The 22,074-nt window shown below is 49.7% G+C and overlaps 1 protein-coding gene and 1 long non-coding RNA gene across 3 annotated transcripts in view; one reads left to right on the top strand and one right to left on the bottom strand.

The window, feature by feature from the left end:
- The window catches only part of LOC149853800 (uncharacterized), a 41,655-nt gene that overhangs the window by 7,044 nt on the left and 12,537 nt on the right, over positions 1-22,074 (bottom strand). The window contains exon 4 of one of the 2 annotated variants that reach the window (XR_016438932.1): positions 9,731-10,437. The exons of the other annotated variant lie outside the window; for it this stretch is intronic. This is a non-coding gene — a long non-coding RNA (uncharacterized LOC149853800). Of the gene's footprint in view, positions 1-9,730; positions 10,438-22,074 lie in introns of those variants that run through there. 2 annotated transcript variants of the gene reach the window in all.
- FMOD (fibromodulin) lies at positions 6,801-20,719 on the top strand. The gene is made up of 3 exons (XM_090025977.1): positions 6,801-7,103; positions 11,371-12,372; positions 17,660-20,719. The coding sequence occupies exons 2-3, from the start codon at positions 11,391-11,393 to the stop codon at positions 17,809-17,811; spliced, it is 1,134 nt and encodes a 377-aa protein (XP_089882103.1). The 5' UTR covers positions 6,801-7,103; positions 11,371-11,390; the 3' UTR covers positions 17,812-20,719.

Below are 22,074 nucleotides of genomic sequence, written 5' to 3'. Positions count from 1 at the left end.
GAAACACAGGAAGAGTTTATACAACATCAACCCAACAACGCTCCTTGGACTCAGAGTTTCCAAGAGAGGAGCTGGAGCTGCTCTCCACAGCCACATTGTCTGGGTGACCGTCTGCCTCTTCGGCCTCTCAAGTCTTGATTCAAGAATGCTGTTTGGGTGGAAAACTCTGCCGCTAAAAAAGACACGATGGATGAGAGAGGAGGTCCAGTGGGAAATAGCCCTGCCTTGTGCTGACCTTTGGATTTTTTGGAAGTCGGAGAATAGCCACAGGTTGCAGCCAGAGTGTAGCTGTCAAGCGAGGGTCAAGTCAGTTTTTCATGCACAACTGAACTAAGGTTTTTCAGCTCTTATCTGCAATATCACCCAATAACCAACCCAGCTGCCACCCTCTCTCCTCCACACCTCTCTGCTAGTGCCCCTCCACGCCACTCGTCGGCTTCCTAATAACTCTCCCGCCACCCGATTCCTGCTCTGCCAGCCGTGGCCTTCTCCCTGCTCTCGCAGCCTTGACCTGCAGCATCCACAGCTGTGCTTTCCGACCATCTACCACCCCTATCTAGGTCAAGCTTGTATTGCGTTAGGTCCTGCACACACCTATAATCAGATGCAATCGTTGCTGCAAAGGATAAGTCTTGACCGACGAGGCAGATCAATAGGAAGGCACATCCGAGCCAAGTGTCACAGGCATTTGCTTTGTGTACTTTGCTATTTCTAAATAGCCCCCCAAGTCATGCAGGTACTCCAGCCACCCTGCTTCTCTGGGGGAAGCTATTACTGAAGCAATCCAGAAGGGCTTTATTTTCAGGAGGGCGTTTTTATAAGAGGTAGAGTGCTGCAGGCCGGCAGACTGTCCTCTGCCTACCCCGAAAGTTATGAAGCCTTTTCTAGCTACGGGATAGCCAGAAGCATTTCATAAGCACAGGCTCCCTGATTCATAGCATGCTTTAAGGAATGAAACATTCCCCTGGCTTACACTAGGGCTGGCCGCAAGCCTGTGCCTCTTGCCCTGGTGCTCAGACCTGTGTTTCACACGGGAAAGCAATCACGAGTGGGCAGCACCCTGGGGTTTTGCATCTCATCCGGCTGCGCCAATGCAGGGCTTGCGAGGGTTTCGTACCAGCTCAGGGCAATGCTACCTCCTCAGGCACGCCGGCTTCTCACGGGAGCTCTCCCATCCAAGCACAGCTAAGGCCAACAGTGCTGGAGACGTTACGGCATGTCAGGAGCATGCCCATCCAGAGGGCTGATTTATGTTCCTCATGCTCTTTGAATCCACCTCTCCTTGCCTCTTCCTTGAGAGCGCAGCTCGTGGCTGGCGTGTCTCGAGTCAACACCCTTACAAGAATGCAGATCTCTTGGGGAGCTCGACTATCTCTTACAGACCCGGTGACTACCCTCTGCTGTTAGCTGCCTTCTCCAGATGGAAGAAAAATGTGTGGGGAGGGGCAAGAGGGAGCGTGCATGCACTGCTGATTTATTTGGAAAGAGGGCATTGCTTGCCAGTGTCAACACCAGAATAGTTTCTGAATTTCAAAGAGGACAGTGAAGGCAGAGCTGGCAAGGGACAGCCTGCGTGAAGGCAAACACTCAGACATGCCAGGCAGTTGCTATTCAACCTGACATCCACAAATCCTGCTGGGCTCCACTGCAGAGTCTGGATGTGGCTAAGGGCTGTCTCTCCTCCTCTTGCTCTGACTCTTGTCTCCTTTTCCCCCCTAGCTGTACGTGCTCTGTCTGCCTGGGCGTTTATCTCAGGCTCAGGCCTTCTCTGTGCTGCAGGAAAAGTGTATGCAGGTAAGAAGCAGGCCCTGAATCCTCGATTTTCGATTCTCCCCATTAAAATATAAGTAGCGAGGTAGTTAGCCATGTTAGTTGGAAGTTCATAGCATCTGACTGGTTTTGTACCAACTCAGGGCAATGCTTCTTGGTTCACCAGCAGCACCTCCTCAAGTACGCTCCCATCCAAGTACTGCTAGGGCCAGCAGTGCTGGAGACATTACATGGCATACTGCCTCGCCTTCTTCTTTAAAACATAGCTAAGGGGATGCCATCCCAGCTGCCATGTCCCCCGGCAGGGCTAATGGAGGTTGCAGAGGTGTGCCTGATCCTCAGATGCACTACGCTAAAGGGACCCCCTTGAAAGAGAAAGGGAAGAGGCCCGGCAACAAAGTCCTTCTTGCTCACGCTGTCAGAGCCATCAGGCATGAGGCTTCAGTTTGGTGACTGCAAAATTTGGGGCATCTTTGGAAGGGAAAGAAAGGAGGATTGCCAGGAAACCAAGTAGACCACCCCCCTCTCTCCAACAGCAGCTGTGAGAGCCACACCTGCAAGGGGCACTCGTGCACAGCTCCTGAACATAATGCCAGAGTGCAATGGAGTCACGGCATCGTTTTCAAGCACATATTGAGCCCAGAATGATTCCTGAACACCACACAGGAGCAGAAGCCCAAAGAAGATTAAAGGAGAAGGAATGGAGCTGCTAAAACCTCTACCAGAGCTGAAACTCCCTGGGCACGTGGACGACAATAGGAAGAGGCTTCACTCTGTACGTGTAAGCAATGGCTGAAAAGGAAGAAAATCAGAAAGTAGCCCTATCTCTGAAAGTAGCAGGGTGTGATGTGTTCAGTAATTCTTGGTTAACACAGGCAAAGGAAGCTTTGCCTAAGACAGGGGTGGGGAAAATGTGGCCCGGGGGGCTGGATGCAGCCTGCCAGGCCATTCTATCCGGCCTGTGGGGCCCCCCAAAAATTTAGCAAATTAATATTTATCTGCCCTGGGCTGCCCGTCATGTGGCCCTGGATGGCTTGCCAAACCTCAGTCAGTGGCCCTCTGCCCAAAATAATTACCCGCCCCCGGCCTAAGAGAAAAGAGCAAAAAGCTTCATGTCTTTATTTAAGCGAGGTACGCATTAGCTGAAGCTTACTGTAGACCACTCATAGCTATTACTCAAAAAAACAGGACGTTAAAAAGACACCTCCCTACTTCAGGGTGACGGATTATTGTATTCAGTTACCAACATATTATCTGCAAATTTTCAACCCCCAGAAAGAACCAGAAGCAGTAGACATGCTCCAGAGCATCTGACAAATGCACTTTGTTTCAAAGTCCAAAGCTAGATGTTTTACATGTCAGTTGGATTAGAAAATCTTCCTGGCCTCCAAAGAAATGCGGACGGCAACTGCTAAAGTAACACTTCAGGATGAGAATAGGCAGAAAGTGATTAAGATTATTGGCACAGGATGACCAGGACAGCCTGTTCCTAGGCTTTGCCACCGATTCAGAGAGAGCTCTCAGTTCTAAATGGGATTTTGTTTCAAGGTATTCAGAGAGTGAACCAAATGATGATGCAGAAAAGTATGTTAAAAAGACTGCATAAAGGTCAGCACGCTGGCTTTAAAAATGAACAGCAACACTGATATATGCCATAGCCGTGTTGGTCTAAGAAATGGAGACAAAACCCTTGAGCTAGAGGCAATATCTTTTATTAGACCAACTAAATAGTAGCAATTTTTTTTTCTTTCGAGAGTTTTGTTTGCCTCTATTTCTTAGACCAACCTGGCTACAGCATATGTCCCTGAAACATGGAAAATATTGTATTTAGCTGTTTGGAAATGCAAACTTCATTGCTAACCATGAAAAAAGAAATGTTCAGACACTTCCAGGGAAGAAGCCTGCCGACTCCATATATCACAGAGCAACGCTCTCACAAAAGGACTGCGAGGACCCCAGGGGGCAAAACTTCCACCCTCTACCTCCCCTGTGCATCGTGAAGTTTCTTTTCTACCTGGGAGATCTTTTACAATCTTTGAATTCTCCTCAACCTGGTTTAGACCCAAAAGCTTGCAAAGTTTTTTTTTTTTTTTTGGCTACTATTTAGTTGGTCTAATAAAAGATATCGCCTCTAGCACATGAGTTTTGTTTGTCAGCAACACTGAAGAATGTATTAAGGCTTGTCTCACATGCCAAAAACAAAGGCCAAGTCAGGCAAAAGAGCTCACTGGTGGCACAGGAAATACTGGCCATCTGCAGCAAACTATTAGGTATTAGGTTTTTTTATGCAGATGGGGAAAAAACGATGTACTCATTCTGGAGCATAAATTCTTGTTTCCTCAAAATAACTGTAATGCAAGATATTACAGATAAACAAGTCCCCGTTATCCCTCTTCCATTGGGATGGTATCAAATGGTGTCAATGTAGTAAGTGTCTGCTGAAAAATTCTGTGGATTCATACTCCGATTTATTTCTAATAGCTTTAAGATAGAGGATAACACCAATGAAACAAAGTTCATGTCTCCAGTGTTAAACCTGACGTCAGAGGAACTGGGGATTTGCAGAAATTTAAAGACGCAAATAACGCGACGCTAAAATAGAAAAGTGACTTAGGATCTTCTGCCCTACTTAGCACTGGTGAACTGTCATAGTGTGTCCCGTTTGGGGGCATCGCGCTTCATAAACCATGTGAACAAATTGGGAAGAGTTGAGTGAAGAGCAACAAAAAAGGATAAGAGCTCAAGGAATCATGAAATATGAGGAAAAAAATGGAAGAACTGGGACTACTTGGTCTAGATGACAGAACAGGCTCCCCAGAGAGGCCGTGCAATCTCCAGCCTTGGCAGTTTTTAAGAGCAGGGTAGCCAAACGCTTGGCTGGGATAGTTTAGACCAAGATGAGCAGGACATTGGACTAGTCACCCCCCCAGCTGTGCACCAATACAGGCTGGGGGGGTGACTGGCTGGGCAGCAGCTCTGCAGAAACGGACCTGGGGGTGACAGTGGACAAGAAGCTGAACAGGAGCCGGCAGCGTGCCCTTGCTGCCAAGAAGGCTAACGGCAGACTGGTTGGAGCATTGATTCTGCCCCTCTATTCAGCACTGGTGAGGCCGCATCTGGAGTCCTGTGTCCAGTTTTGGGCCCCCCACTACAGAAAGGATGTGGACAAACCGTAGAGTCCAGTGGAGGGCAACGAAAATGGTTCAGGGGCTGGGGGACAGGACTTAGGAGAAGCTGAGGGAACTGGCTTATTTAGTCTGCAGAAGAGAAGACTGAGAGGGGATTTAACAGCAGCCTTCAGCTCCCTGCAGGGCGGCTGCAAAGAGGACGGAGCTGGCCTGTTCTCAGGGGGGCAGATGACAGAACACGGAGCAATGGGCTCAAGCTGCAGCAAGGCAAGTTTAGGTTGGATATCAGGAAAAACTCTCTCACTAGGAGGGTAGTCAAACACTGGAACAGGCTACCTGAAGAGGTGGTGGGATCTCCATCCTTGGAGGTTTTTAAGACCCAGCTAGACAAAGCCTTGGCTGGGAAGATGATAGTTGGGGCTGGTCCTGCTCTGAGCAGGGCGTTAGACTAGATGTGACCTCCTGAGCTCCCTGCCAACCCTCATTTTCAATGATTCGAAGCTCCATGGGCAAATATAATATTCTTTCTTGCTACAATGAACAGTTTGTTTTGGGCTCTTCATGGATTCTTAGGGCCATGGCAAGAACACCAAAAAGAAGGGATTCGCTTCAACTGAGATTTTCAAAGGAAAATGAGTGAAGACAAGCCTAAGGGAGCTTGGCACCTAACTAAATGCAACTAAATCCATGTTCCTTTGAAAACCTTAGTCAGAATCCAGCTTGCTGCTGCAGCTAGGGATATATTACCAGCTGGACTGTGTTTTTCTTTCTTTCTTTTTTGTAGGAGGGAGAGGAAATGTTTGAATAATAAGTATTGTGTCCTGAATTTTTCAAAACAGCACGTGACTTGAAACCCAGGGGAAGGCAAAGCCCTGGAGCACCGAATCCGTGGCTATCTGGCAGAGAAGGCTCTACAAGGTGGGAGCAGCCTGGATTGCCTGTTCCTGTGCCGTGGATCGATAAGACTTGGCTAGCTCCAGTGTAAGCGTATTTCCCCCACAGACTTCAAAGCTGCCTTCACAGCATTATCCTCATGTCACCGGTGGACAAAGCTGGCGCACAGAGGAGGGAGCTCTTTGTAGTTGCAGAGGATTTGAGTGGAGGAATTGGACTCCCCTTCCAGAAAGGAAGGAGAGTCTAGTGGTGGGGGGGTTAGCCTGGAGCTCAAAATAGTGACTTGTCTAAGGTCATACAGGGCAGCATTTGTCTTCTTCTGCCTCCACACCCCGTTTCTAAAACCAAGATCATCAACACTTTCCCCTATGACAGGAGTTTTTGGACGATGCCCATGTTAAAGCTTATGAGCTATCCAGAGGCTATAGTAAGGGAGGCCACAGAGAGAGAGAGAGTGCAGATTGGCACCCGGGCTTCTACCTTTGCCTTGGTTTCTCTATGGCATCCTTCACCACAGTAGCTAAGCACCAAACTGTTCCCTCCCTGCAACTGGGCAAAGGACTTCAGCTCCCAGGGCCGCCAATCTGACTCCTCTCACCAAGAGGTGAAGACAAATTCTTAGTGTTGTATGAGATCTTCGGTATGTAACTTCTGTACCTTGGATGTTGCTAGTAAATACCAAAGAGAAATATTTCTGCAATATATCTGCATGCTGAGATTGGCTGATGACCTACAGGCAAGGGCTTGCACCCTCAGGGCAGCTCTGATCTATCTCATCCTGCCGGCACACAGGTCAGAGCGGCTCCATCTCTGACGAGCTCATCATCGTCCCTCAAAGGTTTGATACTTTTTTATTCTTTTTTTTTTTTTTTAACCTGGCCTCCTGCCTCATCAGCTTTTCCTGATGAGAAACACAGGAGACCTAGCGAGACTCTGTTAAAAACAACATCCACAATTCCACTAACTCGTTAAACAGAGAGCCTGGAAACTGCCAACGCTTCGGCAAGGAGAGACGAGCGAGAGAGAGAGGGAGAGAGGAGAGAAAAAGCAGGTTATTTATAACGTCAGGCAGCGTTAGGGTCTCTTCACTCTCCTCTGCAAACTGTCTGCTGTTAGGAGGTCACTGACCAAAAAAAAAAAAGAGAGAAAGAAATACCACCCTGCTGAGCCTGTGACCTGCAAGCACAATATTTGATTAGGGATCTGGGGCGGGCACCAACCCTGGCAAACTGAGATGCACACACATGCTCTTTAACACAAGGAGATCAGGCAGAAGAGTGCTGAGGCTTTGGAAAAGACCCTCTTAGCCGGGTAAGTTCCTTTCTGCATTTATTTGGATTGTCTCTAGCTCCGTTTATTTGCCTACCTGTGCGGCAGAGGGAAAGCAACCCCGCTCGCCACGCTGCCAGCACGACGCTGAAGCAGGGTGGCATGTGCATCACATGCCAGCAACACGGGTGGCACAGGGCTGAGCCTGGACGGCTGTTTGAATGGCTGGTGTGGGAGCAGTGGGGAAAGCAATCATCCTTACTAACCCTTTTCCCCCTTTGGCAATTTGTGAAGTTCCTGGAAGGGAGAAAGGAGATGAGATTTGTGCCAGTCTCCATGCTGCAACCTCCACCTGAGTGCCCTTTCTCCCAGGACAGGTACCTGGCTGTGGTGTCAGTGTCCCATCCACACTCGGTTCTAGCACACCTAGGGTGCGATGGTCAGAAGGTGCAAATGATAAGGGCTGGATAAATCTCATGCGGGTACAGGGTGTCAATCCCAATTAGAAAGTGAAACAGGCTTGGTCAGGCTGATGGAGACAGAGTTTCAGTGTGTATGTGTATATATATAAAAACCTATATCTGGAAGGAACTCAGATACCACCATAGAAAAGGAGTTGGGTGGTGGAAATACACCGACAGCAAGGGTTCAGAAGATGGAAGAGAAGCCCCGGAAAGAGAGGGAAAAGGTGGTGTATGTCGAGGAATCAAGACAGAGACCATCCAGGAAGGCATTGCATATGGATGAAAGAGCCCCTAGGTGCCATTCTGTGTAACGGAGACTTTCCTTAAGGAACAGTGCTGCACAGGGTAGAGAGGTGTCCTTCGATCGGCGTTGCACGGGGGAAAGAGAATTTCAGCATGGGTGGAGGATGCCTGCGTGCCAGGCAGAGCTGGCACAGAAGCCGGGAGCCGTATTTTACCAGGCAAGGTGCCCCTGGAATGGGAGCAGGGGAAGCACCGATCCCCGAAGCAGCCCGTGTGCGCCAACATCTCACAGCACACTCAGAGCCTCTAATGCACCCTGTTCCATCTGCTCCATCAGCTGCCGGCACTCCCATGCGTATGGAAAAAGTGGGATAGAAAAAAAATATAAAGAGTCTGACCACAGAGGTTTCAATCCCTCTTTTCTTCCTGCATGAGCCGTGTGCCAGCTAGCCAGCTCGGGGCAGGGCAGTCGGGATCAGAGCAGCACTGTACCCTCTTTGTCTGGACTGCTGAGATTCACATTTAGTGTTGCAGCTATACATACCCATCCCCTGCTACAGTTTTAGCTGGTGTGCATCTCTCTGAGTCTGGGACAGTTAGGCCCAGTGCTAGCAATTCAGGGGCGCCCCATGGTAACTGATGAGTCTGAAGACAGCCCACTCCATCTGGATCCTTGGTGGTGGGGTATCTGCACTGCAGAGACAGCAGACCTGGGTTGGTGGGGTCCTACTCCAGGCACCGAATCCAAAGGGTGCATGGGGCACCAACTTCCCCACTTGCTTGTGTGTCTGGAGGCCTCTTTATTGCTTCTAGTTCAGCAGCACCAGCCAAGACTGGAGGCCCATTGGGCTGCACATACAGCTAATGAGAGACCATTCCTGCCTCTAACAGCTGAGAGTTTAAGACCAAAAAGGACAGGACATAGTATTATTGCCCCTCAAGATGCGTAAGTGAAAGATAGGGACACCGGGAGAGATTAAGAAGCGCAGCCCTGCTCACCTGCTCCCTTTCCACAAGCATCAGACTCAGAAAGGAGATGGTGAAGCTGCCCTGGGGATGCCTCCACCACTGCTCTCAAGGATGTTGGAGATGGAGACCTCCAGGGCCGCAGTGGGAGGTGCCTCCTCCGCGTGGCTTCGCCACCTCGCTTCCAGGTTTGGTGCAGTCAGCACAGAGCGAGTGAGCCCACATACGCATCGCAACGTGCAGCCCAGGCCTTCCTAGCGGGAGTTCAGGGGACTTACGTCCCAAAGTCCTGCCATAAGTGAAAATGACAGCGGGGCAGACTGGGAATGCCTCTGAGACATGCAACTGGCACTGGGTTCTTTCTGGTTTGCTCCGATACCCTTCTGTAGACAGAAACCTCCCCACAAGCCAGTCCTGGCGGCCATACGTGTGCATGGGCTCCAGGTTGCAGCGTGCATTGATTTCAGCCAGCCCCAGGTATGTATATCACACAGACCTCGGGGCTGGCAGGAGGCCAGAGCTTCACGCCACAGCAAAGGGGACCAGGGCAGGGAACCTTCTTGCTTGACATCGTGTTGCATGTAGTTCCAGAGTGCAGAGCGGCAGTAAGGATAACCTTAATTAAGAGACTCCCCAGACTCTCCTCCCACCCCACAGTGAAAGGAGGGAAACCCTTTGCTGCAGTATGGGTGATCCATCTTCAGCGGGGACTAGGTGCACCTATTGCACAGGCCACCACTTCTGCTTGTGAACACCAGAGTCACAGAAGTGACTCTGTGGCTCTGAATGTCCAACCTTGGATGGAGAGGTCAGCAGGGAAGCAGAATCCCTTCTCATCCCCCATTCAGAGCAGCAAAGACCATCACCTGGATAGAGCTCATCTTTGCCTGCTATTCTACACCAGGTTAATAAGTGTTAATGAAGGAAGAAAAGCCATCATCTAGGACCCTGTATGAATCACTGTCACAAACAGGATTTACCTACTTACCTTCTCAGAGAGGTGGGAAGCTTAATCCCATTTTATAGGCTGAGGCACAGGCTAGATGGTGTCACCGCAAACAAGTCACTTAAAAGAAATCTGTGACAGATGCAGGAATAAAATCAAGGTTTGCAGAGCCCCAGTCTAAAACCCTATTCTCTCAGTCGTACCTACTCTTCTAGTCAAAATATCTCCTGTTCCACTGAACCATACCTATGGGTCTCTGCATATGATGATTTGAAATAATCCCGGCAAACTGTTTCATCCCATTCATTTATTCTCCTTCATTTTCTGTTTGCAAGTTATCCACGAACAGGTGTTAATCTTTTTCTATTGGGTTTCCAATTCATAGATCTATGCTTAATGTTAATTTCTGGGTTCCACATTGACTGTCTTCCCCCCAGTTGTTGTGCTCGCCTATTAGCACGCCTGAACGAGATCCCCCTAATTCTTGAGTACTCATATGAATTGTGCAAGCTGAACTTTGCAGCACCCAGGCTTTTCAACGTGTGCTCATTAAAAATAAGCTTGAACTTGTTGAGTCTGATTCCACACGCGTTGCAAACAGTCGGAACGCTCCATTTTTCTGCTGATGAGATGAGCAAAAGTGAGCTGGTGAAATGCTGCAGGAATGTGTGTTGTAAATGAGTAGGACTGACGAGTCTGTTGAGCGCAATCCATCCTGCAGCTGCCACACGGCTCCTTTTGGATTGGTAATGGAGAGCTGTATCGATTAAGATTGTAATCAGCCACGGCAAACTAATTGAGTGCGGTCAATTTGGTCTCTTGAGCCTTCTCCTAAAGATTAACTCCTATTACAGACAAGTCGCTTCAAGCACTTGCTATTCACAGAGTGTCCTCTGCAATACCCAGCTGGCTATTTTAAAAAATAAAATAAAATCACATTGCATTTTTTCTGCTGCCTTAGTGGATGACTCTCAAACAGCTTCCAGGATGCACATGCGAAGAGGCTCCTGGTACAAAGCCGTACAAAGCTCCATTTGCAGTGTGCCAGGCATCGGACTGGGAGTCATGAGTCCTAGGCTTTGCTCCCCACTGGGTGACTGTGTGCAAATCCCTTCCCACCTCTGTTTCCTCTTCTTTTGTGCACCTCGTCTAAATGCCCTGTAAGCTCTTTAGGGCAAGGAGTTTGTCTCTTAATACATGCTGCAGCTAGCACCAAAGATCCAAATCTCAGTTGGCGCCCCTGCATCCTACACCGTAAAAATCCTGCATTAAAAATTTCACTGGAAGGTATGTTCGTGCACGGCAAACTAAAGGGTTGAGAATTGGCAGCTGTTACTAGAGCAAATGTTTACAGACACATTCTTGGAAAGCTGGATTAATCCTATCTGTTGCAGTAGCACTAGATCCTCAGTGATCTGATAATAACTTCCAGCTCTTAAATAGCCCTTTATTTACCAGTACATCTCAAAATGCTTTACCATGGTGGCCCATTTTACAGATAGAAACACTGAGATAAAGTGAGGGGGTCTGGTTGGCCCCCACTCACCCAGAAGACCAGGTGAAGATCTCAGTCTGCCCACTGCTCTGTCCATTCAGCTCCACAACCTCCCATCAGCTTCCTATTTTACTTGTGCCTGACCTAATAAATGCTCCTGTTCCCCCGCCCCCGCCCCTTTCTCCTTCCATACAGATTCCTTGAGGTTCAACACAATGCACTGGGTTGCTATCCTGATAGTGGCTGGGATCTGCAGGGTCTCACAGGCCCAGGATTATTACGATGAAGATCTATGGATGCAGTATGTACTTCGGCAAGCCCGGATACCTTCTTACAACTACGTGCCCTACTACGAGGATGAAGGCCCCCCGTACTATTATGCTCCAGGGGAAATGTCCGTAGCAGAACCCGCCCCTGAGTCTGTGCAGCCCGTTTCCAGGCAGTGCCCCCAGGAATGCGAGTGTCCGCCCAACCTCTCCTCCGCGATGTACTGTGACAGTCGCAACCTGAGGTATCTGCCCTTCGTGCCTTCCAGGATGAAGTATGTCTACTTCCAGAACAACCAGATCACCTCCATCCAAGAGGCAGCATTTGACAATGCCACAAACCTGGAATGGATCGCGCTGCACGGCAACCAGATCAGCAACGAGAAGATGGGCAAGAAGATCTTTGCCAAGCTCAAGAACCTGGAGAGGTTGTATCTGAACAACAACAACCTGACCAAGATGCCCGGCCCCCTGCCTAGGTCCCTGAGAGAGCTCCACCTGGATTACAATCAGATCACCAAGATCCCAGCCAACGCTCTGGAAGGCTTGGAGAACCTCACCGCCCTGTACCTTAGTCACAACCAGATCTATGAAATAGCAGCATCCTTCAAGGGGTTAAAGTCCTTGATCCTGGTTGATTTGAGCTACAACCACCTCAGGAAGGTCCCAGATGGTCTCCCGATCGCCCTGGAACAGCTCTACCTAGAACATAACTACATCAACACGATCCCAGATGAGTATTTCAAGGTGTCCCCCAAGCTGCTCTATGTCCGCCTGGCCCACAACACCCTGACGAACGAGGGACTCGCTTCCAACGCCTTCAACAGCAGCAGCATTCTTGAGCTGGATCTGTCTTACAACAGGTTCCAGAAGATCCCCCGGGTTAGCACCCAGCTCGAGAACCTCTACCTTCAAGGCAACCAAATCAATGGTGAGTACCACCCTGGCATTGAACTTGCGACGCAGACAGGGTAGTGCATGATCCAGTGCTCAGTGTAAGGGCAGGAAACGGGAGGGCGATGAGTCAGGTGCCTTTGCTGGCCGCCAGAGGCTGGTTTGAGCATGGAGACTGGGATTTAGAGCCTGGGATTTCGGTCCTGTCGCTGCCACGGAGTTCTTGGGTGGCCTTTGGCAATCACTTCCCCTCCCTGTGCCTCCGTTTCTTCCATCTGTGATGATATCTTCATAAAGTGCTTGGAGATCCTTGGCTGAATGGTGCTGTTGTAATGGCACTTGTACTCGACATTATGGAAGCTAATCAGAAGAGTCGTACACGAGTAGCTACGCCTGGTGTATTTGAATATAGTTAGTAAACACTTTTATTTGGACCCATTTGGTTCCTTTGTATTAGTGTAGCTATTTAAGGAAGCTTCAACAGAAAGAAAGTCGCTTTTCTTACGGCAGGTGAGAGACAATATTCTGCTTCTCCTTACGGTGGTGTATAAGACAGTAACCCCAGGGATGTTCATTTAATTCCCTACGCAAGGATATAAGTGATGGTGAAAGTGAAATGCCGGGCCCAATTCTGTCCCCACAGACGTGGGTATCAATCAGGAGTGACTCCACTGAAGTCAGTGGCATGGATAAGTGCCAACAGACCCGCTGGCTGCAACTTTGCTAGGGAAGAAGGTGTAAGCGGTGCAAGTCACACCTGGCATTGACACCTGCTGGGTGTCTGCTCCCAGCAGGACTATATTTGGCCCCGGGAGCATGGAGCATAGTGTTGGTGCACTGAAGTGCCTATGTGCCCAGGGAAAGGTCAAGTCAGTATGAGCTTTCTGTGTACCCCCATCTTCTAGCACAGGCCATCATTTACATCCATAGGAACTGCACTCCGTGATGCCCGGATGCATTTGGCACCGGGGGGGGCAGGGCGGGGGGCGCATCTGTCTCATCTGAGTTTCTGCCTACTCTCATGTCTCATGTATCTGTCCCTGTATGGCTCCCTCGCTGCTTGACATTGCTGGCAGGGGTGTCAAAACAGTGATGCTCCCGGGTCCTGGGGTGCTGGAGAGCCACCGCTCCCCTCCTCCACAGCCTGGCGCTGCCAGCACACATCACTGTTACAGCCCGCTGATCAGAGCTGCTGCCTGCCCCTCCTGGCAGTCTCCTTGGCAGAGGAACTGCATCCATTTACACTAGCTCCGACACCGGCGTGGGCTGATCTGGGGCGTCCTGCGGGATAGCGACAATAAAACCTGAGCAAGCGTCTGAGAAGGAGGCGGCTCCCTCCCGCTGGGGTAGCAGGATCTCTGATGGGGTCAGACAGGGTGGGGGCCCCCCCAGACTGCAGGTACCAGTGGCTGCGCTATGAGAGGATCACTTGCTGGTAACTCCATGTGTCTGCTCCGTTTGGAGTGATCAGCAAATGATTGCCATGTGGAGCAGGCCCCGAGCCATCCGTTCCCAGTCCAAACAGTCCTCCAGCCAGTGGCTCCCTATCCGCAGTTCCCCACTTCGGGGATCTTCCGGGGGTTGTAATGGATGCTGCGGGCTTGCTCGGTCCTACCTTGACGGCAGGCGTCTCTCTGCTTCCTCTTCGTTAATGCCAGGCTCCGTCACACTGGCGACACGAGGAGGAAAGCAGAGCCAAGGAGCCTGCTTCTAGAGCCATCGCTTAGCACATCTGACGAGACCCCAGGAGCCGTGCGAGTCCCGGTCAGGTCATTCCCTCCCGCCTGTCGCCTGTGAGTTTGACATGGCCCCTTTACCGGGCAGGACTTCTGTTTGCTGCTAGTGACACCTGCGGAGGCAGCACTGTCTGGTTCAAAAGTCTCCGTGACTGATGTGTCTTTGGCTCATAGAGGCACTGACTGGCCAGGAACCAGCTTTCATCAGTGGAAGCTGCGCATGGGGGCTGAGACGGGAGACTGCAACCCTGAGCTGTGGCTGGCACTGGCTAGTTACTAGCAAAGCTCCTGGAAGAAGAGTCTTTAGCCCAAGGCAGCGTCTGACCCACACTGCAGGGCCCTAAAACTAGGACACAAAAGTTTCTGGCATCATCGATGGCTCTCTTTAGAAAGGCCCAACCAAAAGGACATATGGGAAGAAGAAAGACATGCCTTTCTCTCTCTTCCCATGTTTACTGGGATGCACCGAACTTCTTGCATCCATAGCTCTTGAAATTTCTCCAGCTTGGCATCATTTGGGAGTGCAGCCTTTGGCTGATTTATTCTTCAACTTTGAATTATCCGAAGTAATGTAATGGGAGGATGCTGGCACATTGGAAAGTCTTAGGTCAGCGTCTAGATTGCTCTGTAAGACATTCTGCACACAGGAGCAACTCTCCTGCTCAGACATTGGTCCCCTCTCAAAAGAGAATGGAAACATTGCAAGGGAGATCCCAGAATTATTAATGGCATGTACGTGCAGGCTGTAAAAATGGCTGGTAGGGAACAGGGAACCTTTCAGTTTGCGGTGACCTTTAGAAACCAACCTGAGTCAGTCGCTGAGCAAGCTTTCTCCTGGAGGATGCTCGGCAGACTCAAGGTTTTCATCTTATTCCCTTGCCTAAAGGTCCCCACAAAGATTGGGACCCAGTTGGGGGATGGGCTGTACAGACTCTCTCTCGAAGAGTTTCCAGTCCAAATAGACAAGGCAGGCAAAGGAGAGGGTGGCTGAGCTGGGATTAAAACCAGATCTCTTGTGTCCCAGTGTACAGCCTCCCATTTCTGTACCCAGTCTCTGAGATGGCTTCTTCTGAGGCTGCTGATGACTCGGAGCCAGGTTGTCCGGACAAATTGCTACCTACACGACCGACTTTTTGTCTGACCTTGATCAGTCACTCGTGACGTGGGGATAGGAGCACTGACCTCCCCCTGGTATTCTACAAGGACAGCGAGGGGCTCGGACACTTCTGTAACGGGGACCATCTTAGGATAGACACTAGAAAAAGTCCCTCCAGGTTACTGCTAGTGACACCACTAGCAAAAAAGCTTGCGGCACCATTTCCTGCGCTCCACAGTTTTAGCTCCAGAAACTGCCATGTGGCATCTTCTTCCAGGACCTATATTCTCTCAAATGAGAAAACAAAACAGAACAGACTCTTTTTTTTTTTTCAAAAAAACCCGAAACAGCTGGAAAAATCCATTCCCACTTTGCTCACCCATCAAGCCCCGAGGTCACGATCTTCGTTAAGCAGCGGTGGTGTCACAGGACTGTGAGCAGCTCGCTACATTGTGTGCACTCTTTTAATTAAGTGTTAGTGATGCCGTCAGCTGTGGCAGAGGAGACACGCAGCCCCACGCTGGGGAAGTGATGGATAGCTGAGACAGGAGCCAGTTTCCAAATGTTTGCTTAAAAAAAAAAAATGCACTTGCTAAATGTGTCCACAGATGCCATTAAATTGTTCTGGATCTCAAGCTGCTCTGCTTATTCATTCATTTTTACTGCAGGTTTTGCATTTGACCTTTCAAGTTTAACGAGTTGTGCAGAAAGCCCCTGCTTCTTCCTTCTTGCCCCCTGTAGTGAGCAAGGGACGCAGCGGATCAAGGGAATCAGTGTTCAGGGTTTGTAATACATACATATCTGGCCTCTGCTGAGGCTTTACGATAGTGGTGGTGGTCCCTCCGAGGCTGTCAAAGTCTTCCCTATACCACACCTCAGTTGAAGAATAATATTGGGTCTTTGTCTGCTGCCTTTTCATCCGGGGATCACAAACAACTTTACAAAGCCAATAATTTAAATCGAGGTAACGTGGCCCAGCCGACAGGAAACAGAACTGGGAAGATACGGATTGTGGCTTGAATCTTGGCTCTGCCTTGTGCGGCCTGGGGCAGGTCATTCCCCCTGAATTTCCTGTCTCAGCCTTTGTCCAGTCTGCTCAGCCTGAGAGGCGTTTGAGGCAGGAATCTCTCTTATTACAGGTATGTACAGAACCCAGGACATCAGGGCACCACCGTATTAGAAGCAATAGGGTAGGGCTGTATTACTTTCCTGGTGTTGCACCTGGGCAAGAGAGGGGCAAAGTGATTTGACCAAGTTGCACAGTGAAACAGTAGCAGAGGCAGGAAGAGCATGCATGAATCCTGTGTCCCAGGTCCCTGGCTCTAACCACTGGGCAATGCTTTAGCAAATCCACATATGAGTTTCTATTAGCACTGGAAGTGCTGGCAGGAGATTCCAGGCCCATTCCCTCCACCTGCCTCCTGACTCTCACTGTACTGCTGGAATTTACCTCTGAACAGCCATCACCTCCCTGCCCCTCCAGCTTTGCACAGGGAAAAGCTGTGCTAAGGAGTTCTCTTTGTTCTCCTCCTCCCCCAGGTATTTCTTGCACGTCTCCCAAGTCCTGGAGTGTTGCTGCCCCCTGGCTGCTCACTCCTGTCCCAGAGCCTGCAGAGGAAGCCGGGCCCTGCCACCTTCCCCTGTGCCCGAAAGCTTGCAAAGAACATTTTTTCCAGCTACTCGGTGTAAGATATCACCTCTAGCCAAAGAACCTTGTCCGCCTATGTCCTTAGAGCAACACGGCTACAACCTAATCTCCCACCCTCCTCTGAAACATGCACCCCCCCACCTCCCCGTGACCCACCTGGGGCTTGTCAGGGTTGCCAAATACTTTATAATAGCTGAGCTGGGAGCACAGCACCCGTAACTGTCCTCAGAGGGATCTTGCTGAAGACAAGGAGATAGACCCAGCTGTGACCTCCGATACATCTGGTTTCACCCCATTAATACAAACAGGGGGTCTGAATCACTCCTCTGTGATAGCAGTCATGCTCCATTGACATCAGCAGGGCTACTCCTAAAGCACGCCAGAAAAAGTGAGAGTTGTCCCCATCTCATGCCTGGTCCACAAAAAAGCTTATTATTGATATGAGCTAGAAGAATTACTTCTTTTGCTCAAGGGGTAAGGACTTATGGTCAGGATTTTCTGCAATGACCTGTGATACTGGTTGCCCTAGTTGAAAGGGGTCTGATTTTCACAGGGTTTGGGCTCAGCACTCTGAAATCCAGTTCTCAAGCCCCCCAAAATCATTATGCATTTTTGAGGACAGTGACTTTGTTGAAAACAATCTGCACGCAAGCCCTGCCTGTGACCCAAGTGAATGTGCTGTGCGTGAGTGGTTCTTAGCAGTTGGCTCTAGGCAGTAGCATGCACCATACTAATAAATGCACGTTACGGCTTATTACCAATGGTATGAATCTAGCTAAGACAACCTGCTAGATGGATCTGGGCTCCGGCTGTCTCAGCTCTCCGTCTTCTTCTCTCCCCACAGAATTCTCCATCAGCAGCTTCTGCACAGTCGTGGATGTCATGAACTATTCCAGGCTCCAGGTCTTACGACTGGATGGGAACGAGATCCAGCGCAACGCGATGCCCCCCGATGCACCACTCTGCCTGCGGCGGGCTAGTGTCATTGAGATTTAACCCCAAGCCCTGGATCCCTGGCCTCTCCCCCTGTCCTCAGGGCAATGCCACCCCAGATCCAGTGACCCATGCTGGGCGAAGGCCTTCAGTCTCATTTTAACGCTGCTTGATGGTTTGATTTGGCTTCTGCAATAGCATAATATGGGTGTCAATAGCAGCCTACGCAGGGGTTCCTCGCCTGCTCTGGAGGGTTGATTCATTGACTGCGCTCACTAGGTGCTGCCCCTTCTAGTCTAACTGGGCTCCACCAGCATGGGACGAGGTCTCCGCTTCGTCCTGCAAAACCCCAGTGGTTCTCTCACTAACTGAACAATCAGTTCTCTTCCTTCTCAACCTTGTCTGTCTGCACCTGTCTCCCACTGGCACAACTGGGCTGGGTGGAGCAGGATTCCTGGTGGCCCACTTCAACACACTCTGGAAAGTTGGGCTCCAGCTGGGACGGCTTTGGCGCTTATGCTCTGCACAGGAGGGACTCCGAGAGGATAGGATTAAACCCAATTTTAAGAAAAGGAGTAGTGCAGAAAAGCAGAACAGGGAAGCAAGAGGCACCCACAGAGAGATTGAAAGACAAAAAGAGAAGGAGGGAGGGAGAAAAAAAATCTAACAGAAAACCAGATGGGCCAGAACCTCCCCACTGTACAGGGCTGTCGCTGCTTTGATATCAGCGGAGTCGGGCGCATTCACACCCGTCGAGGGACTTATTCTTTAATTCTCATATTTTGGTTCCCTCTGCTTAAGGCAGCTAAATTGTTGGGTTACACTGTCCCGAAAGTGCACTGCAGGCTTCCACGTAGCTGGCAAGATGGAGGGGGTGATGCTGGATGGTGAATTGCCCTCGTGGGAAACGGGGAAGAGAATTTGAGAGCCCAAAACAGAGCAACATGTTTCCTTGGTACATTTTTGAGCCCCGTCTTTTTCATCCACCCTCAAAACACTGCTAAACCAAGAGGGCCTATTGGTAGATGATATCCTCACGGCAATATCTACCATTCAGGTGTTGCCAGCTGGATTGCAAGCTGGAGATCCATTAAGCTCCTCTTTTGATCCTTAATGGAGCTTAATGGATCCTCTTAAGATCCTCTTTTATGTTACGGCCTCTTTGAACCACAAGAACAGCATGAAGTGGCCCTAAAGCAAGTATAACCCCATCAACTGCAAGTGAAAATCATCCCCACTTTTTAACGATCCAGGCCCAGTCACCACTCCTGATCTCAGTGACAGTGGTGCAAAATCAGTAACCCCTGCTCCCCACCATGGTGAAACTCGTAGGATTATAAAACCTTCCTGCTTCTACACACAGGCCAGTGATTTAACTGCTTGGTCTGGGGAAAAAAAACTACCCTTAGAGATAGGTCACACAAGACTTGCCCATGGAGGTTTCTTTCATCTTCTTGAAGCAGCTAGTGCTGGCCTTGATCAGAAGCAGGACACAGAATTGGATGGAAACGCTCGGCTGATCTGTTATAATCCTTCCTATTGAATGGCCCCCATCATCTTGCCCTACTGCATTTGATAACGCCCATCACCCCAGCATCTGCCTGTTTCTGCCACCATGGGAAATCAGCCCTTCATCTCCTGTACTAACATTTGATGCACAGATGCAAACACCTTTGGAGGGAAGGGCAGAAGAAGTGGACGTGGCTAAACAGCTGTGTTGGGCTGCCTCTATGGATGCTTGCTTTTTGGTTGTAGCTGTGTTGGTCTAAGGACATAGGCAGGGAAGGTTTTTTGAGCAGATGTGCTATCTTTTATTAGACTGAGTAGATGGAAAAAAGTTATGGATGCTTGAAACAGCATTAGCCAGGGACTCGGGGGCGCATGTGGGTCCACATCTTTCACATCCCACCTTGTCCTGCAAGGGATGTTTATAGGATAAATCAGAAGAGATTTTTCCCCTTCCCCCGGGGCAGAGAGGAAGTGTGAGGCCGCAGAAGTGTGCGTTTCCAGTTGCACCGAGTCAGAGGCTTCTGGCTCAATATAACAGGCTCCTGCAATCGAGGCAGCAAGATGGCAGAACTTAGGCAGGCGCTGGCTGGAAGCATCATTCCATAAGCGGCCTTTTCCACATCACCTCCATTCAACATATTAGCTGGTAACAGGAGGAGACAGTGCTGTGGTTCTCACTGGCAAGGAGATGGTTTCTCATTACTTTCTGCTCCAGCGGACTCCAGCTTTACTAATCACCACTTTTAGCACATGCATCACATTCTTGTTTCCAGCTGTCACTTGGCTGCAGGTAAAGAACGGCACAGTTCATGGGAGCAGCCTTCAGAGCCAGTTCCAACTAGAAAGCCACCTGCTTTGACACGAGAATGCCAGGAGGGACTCACTGTAATTCAACGAAGTCGAGATTTTACCACTCAGACAGACTGACGCTCTGAAGCTGGGAGTGTCAGGCCTCTGGGTCTACCCATTCAGATGCAGCAACTAAATGAAAGGAGCTGCCTGAACTTGTCCTTATTGCAAATTCCCCCTGTTCCTTCCCATGGTGGTGATGTGCATTCGTTAAGTACTGCAGTGCCTGTCTGGCTGTATCGTTGTTCGCTCTGAATTTCTCCTGAGAAATCCCCCAGGGCAGACAGGCAGATCTAAGCACCCCTAGTCTTTGGTTCAAAACTCCTTTTCCCTCCGCGGAGAGAACTGGGGTCTCATTGCAAAAGGACTTGTGGCGGTGAATTTGAAGTGCCAGGCACGGTTTACTGGACATGTTAGTGAGAGAACAAGGGGTTGGGGAGCTTCCAGGGGAACATGGGAAGCTCATTAAAGGGAAGTCATCAAAACCTTCTGCATTTAAACTGCATGCTAACAATATAAAATAAACCTGTACTATCATCAAAGCATGAGCTGTAATTATCATACTGAGCAATAAAACCCTTTCTATAATTGCATGATACGTGTTCGTGGAATGAAAACATGCAAAAGCCAGGGTCTGCATATCTGGGCGGTGACCGGAGATGAGCCTGAAACAAATATTCTCAGAATCTAAGGCTAAAAACGATTAGCAGGTTTGGGTCCCGAGCCCAAGATGCCTTAAAGGAGCCCGAACTGGCTGGGGTATCTTTGCAACTGATGCAGATTGCCCCAGCTCCGCTGACTTGCCTGAAAAACGAGCCAAGGACGGCACGCTGCTAAACAGCCGCCTGCAAATAGCTCCATTATTTTTTCTTAACTTCACAGCACCCCAGAGGCCCCAGCTGTGCATCAGGCCTCACTGTGTTCTCCCTCAAACCACGTAGCTAACAGTCCCAGCTCCAGAGAATTTACAGGCTCTATTAGGGGCAGAAAGTCACCTTCTCTAGATAATGCTAAACATGCCTGCAAGCCTTGCAAGAGCCAGGGGTCAGGGTGCTGCTTTCAGGCACTGACTCAGAGGACAGGGAGCCAGAAACCTCTGATGCTATTCCTGGCTCTGCCACTGGCCTGCTGGGTGACCTCGGCCAAGTCCCTTCCCTTCTCCGTGCCTCTCTTCTGACCCTTTGTCTATTTAGATTTTACACTTCTTAGGATACCAGCCGTCTCTCATCATCACATGCAGACCCCATGGGGTCATATCTCAGTGGGTGCATCCCATGATGTCAGTACGAAACAAATTCCCTCAAGCTCCGCTACCCTGCGTACATGCTACCCCCCAGGGGAGGAAACGAATCAAAATGACTTCAGACACATGCCGGGAACCATAACAGCCACTCTTGCCGCAGGGCTCCTGTTCCCCACCAGCTCTGCTAAGCCCTGATCTTCCTGCAAATACAACCCAGGCTAGTTTTGCCCACTAGTGGCCCAGACCTGATACTGCACAAGTCTACGTGGCTTTCCCCCGCTTTCTAAGTAGCCCAGCTGCCATTCAAATACTGTCCACGTGTTGGCTCCTATAAATATTGGTGTACCTCAGCTAAAGGGAAAAATATATATATAAATAAATATATATATGTTAAAAATCGACTGCCAGTTGCCAGGGAGGGAAAAAGGGTATGGCAGTCAAACTGGAAAGGTAATTTAAGTCTACGTTTCCTGGAGCACTCTTAAGTACTTCATGTCCTGGTATATGCCCTGCTTTTCAGGCTGGTTTTTGTTGGGGGCGGGCGGGGGTTAATAGTTAAGCTAGTAGATGCTATAAAAATTCATATGGACAGCAATTATATAAATCCAGAAGTATTCAGACAATCTCATTGTCCAAGCTGCCATTCCGTAGCTTTATTTTACCAGCTGAAATGTTGACAGTAGATAGATAGATAGATAGATCGATAGATAGATAGATCAGATCAA

Source organism: Crocodylus siamensis, chromosome 13, assembly GCF_052110815.1.
Source record: "Crocodylus siamensis isolate JL-2025a chromosome 13, ASM5211081v1, whole genome shotgun sequence".
Classification (NCBI taxonomy): domain Eukaryota; kingdom Metazoa; phylum Chordata; order Crocodylia; family Crocodylidae; genus Crocodylus; species Crocodylus siamensis.
The sequence above is the reverse complement of the archived record's forward strand: the minus strand, read 5'-3'. Positions and strand labels throughout refer to the sequence as shown.

Coding starts and splice junctions, on each gene's coding strand:
- FMOD (XM_090025977.1), top strand. CDS start 11,391: ATGCACTGGGTTGCTATCCTGATAGTGGCTGGGATCTGCAGGGTCTCA. Junction 12,373..17,659: donor TCAAGGCAACCAAATCAATG/GTGAGTACCACC, acceptor CTCTCCCCACAG/AATTCTCCATCAGCAGCTTC.